The 5,457-nt window shown below is 46.4% G+C and overlaps 2 protein-coding genes across 2 annotated transcripts; one reads left to right on the top strand and one right to left on the bottom strand.

Moving 5' to 3' along the window:
- Positions 1-447: 447 nt before the first annotated feature.
- On the bottom strand, positions 448-1,433 carry PV06_11887 (uncharacterized protein). The gene has a single exon (XM_016413633.1). The coding sequence runs from the start codon at positions 938-940 to the stop codon at positions 479-481; it is 462 nt and encodes a 153-aa protein (XP_016255989.1). The 5' UTR covers positions 941-1,433; the 3' UTR covers positions 448-478.
- Positions 1,412-5,457, top strand: PV06_11886 (uncharacterized protein). The gene has a single exon (XM_016413632.1). It carries the CDS (start codon positions 3,210-3,212, stop codon positions 4,812-4,814), a length of 1,605 nt encoding a protein of 534 aa, XP_016255988.1. The 5' UTR covers positions 1,412-3,209; the 3' UTR covers positions 4,815-5,457.

The following is a 5,457-nucleotide window of genomic DNA, read 5'->3' as shown; positions in this document are numbered from 1 at the left end:
TCATCACCAGAGATCCTGTATTTTACGGTCCCTGGTACTGCCCACAGACGGCCCGACGCGATGGCAGGTCTTAACAAGGCTGCGAGGCTGTCTACCATGTCAGTAAAGCTATCCACTAATTGGATCTTGAAGCAAATTATCTGCCCATGGTTTAAGTGACCTACGATATTGTCAAATCTGTTGAGGCACGGTATCTGACCTGCAGATACAGCTGCGCTTGCCTCTGGAATTGGGTTGTCAACCCACACTATACCATCTGCATCTCTATACTTCACGCAGGCGTTTCGCAGTGTCATGTGAGGTCTAAGCGATACAGCTTCTGTAGCAGCCTCTTCGGCCGGAATAGCAAAGTTTCGAAATCCAGTAGAGTCCATGTTGACAAGATAGTGAATTCTCGCAACATCTTGTTGCAGCAAAACACGCATTGACGTTTTAAAAGTATAGATTAACTGGCAAGTGCATGGCAGTTACGGTCTCTTCAAGCAGATTTACGTACATAGACTGATGTGTCATATGACTCACCTGAAACCATTCGCTGAAACAGTACAAATTCGTTCCAAGCTTCTTCGCATTTAGTGTATACATCACAATCCCGAATGTTCCATGCACTGACAACGAGTGTCAGTTGTGGCCTGTACATACGTATCAGTTCGGAATTTAATTCTATAAACTCATCTTTGAGAGCGGTGGCATACCTCTCTCCGTCACGATGCAAGAAGACCATAACTATTCGCGAGATATCATCGTTGTGAGTTATACATATACCTGAATCAGAACAATATGTTACCCCGCACCATGCTGCTAGAGAGCCGAGGCTATCAGCGAGCTCATTGGCTAGTACGTTGCTGTTGGCAGCAAATGACATCAATGCGTTTACCATATCAGTACCAAACTGGTCTGGCAGTGCCATGATAATAGAAGCCTCGCCAGGTTTATACATGTTATCGACAGTATGGTGAACACCTGCAACACCGTTGCACTGAGTTTTAATACAGCTACAGCGCAGGACGATACCCGTTAGGTCCGTATCTCTTACTGCGTGAACACACGACAGTACCAGCGGGACATGTGTTGGTGCACCCTTTCTGAAATAAACTAAAAGCTGTGTATTTACTGTCACATTCCATATAGATATCTTTGATACTACTGCACTCGTCCCACGTATCCGCAATGAGCGCAGGGCGTTGCTGAAACGACTGTAGAATATGTGTATTCAAACTTTCGAACTCGTCTCTCATGGCAGATGCCTTTGCAAGTCCGTCTTGATGTATAAACGTTATACGCATTTGCGTGTTGGCATCGTTATGTGATACACATATGCCTGACCTTGACACATTATTTTGATCTATACGACACTCGCTGACATAACCAGCGAAAGATATATACAATACAAGCTGTCTTACGATAAGAAGCGGCAACTCATCGGATTGCTCCATATTTACATATGTAAGATAGCGCAACGCGGTTGCGCTAAGACACTATATTAAGTTGTCGCCACGCTATTTGCTCTTAGCAGGATGTTGGAGGATACGTCAGTGGTAAGTTATGATGACGACATCAGGGACCTTCTCGTTGACGGCCTATTTACCCGCGAATGGACCATTGTTGGAACCCAGCCGCCAAGCAGTGATAACGCAGAATCGGGATATTTTAACATGTACTATAAACAAACGTACGATGACGACAATAAACGGAGCCGAAACGCCGCGAGAGAGAAGCCCCTGACGTTAAAGCCTTCACAGCCCGATCCAGTAGAGCTGCTGCCTCCTGTTCCATCGACGCTAGGACCGTATTACAGCTACTTCAGAGATTGCGTACTGACTGGGAGGCACGGCGAGATGCTAGTTAACTTTTGCCGCAATGGAAAGAAATCACCGTGTGTAGACATACCTGGCTGTGCACTTGTAGTACCGACGAAAACTGCTGACGTCGAGAATTTTACATTAATTAAACTAGGCAATGTGCCGTGCGTGCCTGTCGTTCCAACAAGTATCATTTTGAATATTATCGACTCTCTTGCCGAAGTGTGTCAACCTGTATACCCGTCGTTTCATGATGGATGGGCGTACAACGGTTCTAGGGTACGTATGTCAAAGATGTACACAGAATGTGAGCTGGACGACAATGCATGGAAGAAAGAAGGATTTGCAAGAGACTTCTCGCGGCTGGTCAGATGTGTTGCAGTAGCTACTGCAACGTTTACCGTCTCTGTTGTACTTAGTCCGAGCGTTCAGCGAACACGGTATCCGACACACAAGAAGGTGTTGGAAGTTGTTATTCACAATATAAAATAGTATTTGCATTTATTATGTCGTGTTGCAAGCTAGCAGCATTATACAAGGAGTTTGGGATCGGTGTTTGTGAAAGGGCGAAGCATCGCAGATCGCCCAGTAAAGAACAATTTGCAGCGGTTAATGCTCATATTGAACATAAAGAGCTGCCGCTAGTTGGCGATGGGGAAGTTTGCTCGCACAAAAATATTAAGTTTTCTTCATGTGTTAAACCTAGGGCATCAACTGTAGCAACAATTATTGCATTGATTGGCACATATTCTAACGTTGGTAACATCATAGTGTTCGCAGATCAAAGTGAGGTAGACTCCACTCTTGGAGCGCTGTCGCAGATGAGATTATCATTAGGTGTCGGTATCACTATATGTGTTAGTAGCGCCGAGGATAACATGTTTGCCGTTAAGGTGTATGAGAGTAACAGTATGATGCTTATGGCAGAGGATCCTATGTTGACTATGGTATCACAGTACATCAGAAGTGAGATTTCTATGTCATTCTATCTAAGCCAGGAAGCTGTCGTGTATGCTGCAATTCTACAAACAACGAACAGAGCTATGTGGATACTAGAAGAATCGAGTATACTGACAATGACAGGTACTACCGGTACTCGTATGTTACCGCGGTTCTATACTGTTCCATATATCAAATCTAACTTTCGTGTCAACATTGGGCCTGCGGTGACAAATGTTCTGCCGAGACGTGACAGGGCGCAGCTGCAGATGAATTCTATCACTACAGGGGTCCTCAATGCCGTTGCTAAGTCAGGAAAGTGTTACTATTGCGAGTACATGCAGCATATCCACGATGATCTGTGCCCTGACTCTAAGGCGCCGCAGCCGTTTGAGCTAGAGCTGGTAGGCGAGTTCGCAGAGGCGTGAACAGCATCATGCAGCTTTCGCTGCATGCTACACAGCTATAATGGACCGCACAGTAGAACTTTTGCATACACGATGCATCGAGCTACTACCGGATATTGGCCTATATGATAATCTTACCAGTGTTGTTGCACCGCTGACAAGATACATTCTCTCTATGTACTGTGCTCTGCCGATAAAGCACATAATCTTAGCTGAACGTCCTTATGCAACAGACATACACCCGTATGTAGCTTCAGCGATGTCATATGATCCTGCATGCCAACACACGCCAACGCCGTCGGTGCATTACCTTGCCTTGGATCTTAGTAATAAATCTGATATCCTATACGATGATGCTGTGCGTTGGTTTCGCGATAGTTGGCAGTATCTATGCCACGGTGTGATCGCACTAAACGTGTGTACTACACATAAATTCATGGATGGTAGGTCAGAACGTGAGAGATCGAAAATGGAAGAGTTCATACGCGATCTGATACGTGTATCAATTAAGCTCAGTGAGGACAAGATACATGTGTATGCAATGGGAAATCCTGCAAAGCATAGTGCTAGCCGTATTAGGGCAAGCGTCAAGGATGCTGCTTCACGTATAAGGATTCATAAATGTGATAATCCAGCGGCGCTCGAACACAGGCGCAGCGACCACAGGTCGCGCACCTACACGTTACTGAGTGCAAGCATCGTGAAACTCTTATCATCGTTGATTCGTGACACATCCAGAAGCAGGGTCCGCTTAACGTTTAGTGATTTCGACAAGATGGCTGCAGGGCAACCGAACGAGCACTCGCGGCTTGTGAACCGGGGTAACAGCATGGCGGATGTCTTCACTGATATCGAAGCGTACTTTAAGGGATCGGGTAGCGGTAAAATGGTAGAGCGCAACGATGAACTGTTCGGTAGGGCAGCCAAGGAGATGAAAGAGTTTGTACTGGCGCTCCAATCAAATCGTGTGCAGTTGCTGTTCGCTAATCTGAACGAACCTAGTGGAACGTCAAAGCAGGCATATTACAATACTAGGCAGAACTATAACAGACGAGGATTTAATCCCGGTACATCGTCGAAGGCTCCATCTAGTGGAACACCAGGTAGGAAGCAGAAGCTAGGTTTCGCAGATGGTGATGATAACACTGCAGGAACAAGCACACCTGATGAGATAACGAAGAGCGAAGCCGACTCTAGAAGTAATGCTGATGTCAGATCTGTAACGTCGTCTAACGTAACTACTGACAAGAAGCACACGACGTATAGCACGCCTTCACGCGGAGGTCGACTGATTGGCTTCGCTGAGGAAGACGAGGATACCGAGAACGAACGTAAGCCCGCTCAAGTTAGCACCCCGGTAGCAGAGACTACGGCAAACACGGCAATGAGCGACTTGGAGGTGCAAGACATGTCTTACGTCTCCGACTTTATAGAGACCAGTGAGGAGTATATAATGGATCCTGCAATCAGAGAGTTCCTACACGAAGCTGTCAGAAACCGCAAAGCCTCGTCAGACACAGCACTTGAGGTTTTAAAGATTATCAGGGAAACTCGTACGTCACCAAACCAGCGGTCAATCGAAAGTGCGCTCGGGTATGATGATCTAGCCATAGTTGACATGCCTAGTCCTATTATGCAGTGGATTATCTCGCAAGGTAGCTCCTAGGAACGGTTCTCTGGTTTATCGAGCACCTTTCTTGCCGCAGCCAATGGTTTCATGTTATCCCTTAAAATGTACTCTGCATATGCCTTACGCATTGGTATCGACATCATCTTGATGTTATCCATTAAAACCTTACTCGCTTGTACTCTTGTGCTAACGTCAACAAGATTTAGGTACCCTTCGCTCGTCACATACGGCCGCGATATAGACGCTAGTCTGCGTAGACGTACCGGACTGATAAGCCCAGTACACGCTATTAACCGCTGCTTAATCTCCTCCACCAGCGTTACCAGCGTCGGACATTTCGAATTTAACTCTGTCAAATGCTCGACACGTAATGATGGGGCACGACCTATCGTGGACGCAGCTATTATGTCAAGCATCTCTATAGATTCAGTAGAACTTAGTTTGGGAAGTTTGAGCTTTCCTTGGACTGGCGTAACCTGGCTATCAGCTCCTATCACGTGCCGTACTGCCCTGGCCCAGTCTTCCAACTCCATTGCTGCCGCGTCCTGCGCAGCTCCGCTAGTACTCGGCTCATGGCGGGAAACCATCTTATCTAGATGTAATAGCATACAACCTATCATGATCTCAGGCGTTTTTATCCGGTCGCCGCGATAGTAGTATTCTGATGTTGCAGTCGGTG

Source organism: Exophiala oligosperma, assembly GCF_000835515.1.
Source record: "Exophiala oligosperma strain CBS 72588 unplaced genomic scaffold supercont1.97, whole genome shotgun sequence".
NCBI classification, from domain to species: domain Eukaryota; kingdom Fungi; phylum Ascomycota; class Eurotiomycetes; order Chaetothyriales; family Herpotrichiellaceae; genus Exophiala; species Exophiala oligosperma.
Note: the sequence above shows the minus strand (reverse complement) of the source record. Positions and strands in the feature narration are given on the sequence as shown.

Excerpts from the sequence above, each read along its gene's own strand:
- PV06_11887 (XM_016413633.1), bottom strand. The coding sequence starts at position 940 with ATGTATAAACCTGGCGAGGCTTCTATTATCATGGCACTGCCAGACCAG.
- PV06_11886 (XM_016413632.1), top strand. The coding sequence starts at position 3,210 with ATGGACCGCACAGTAGAACTTTTGCATACACGATGCATCGAGCTACTA.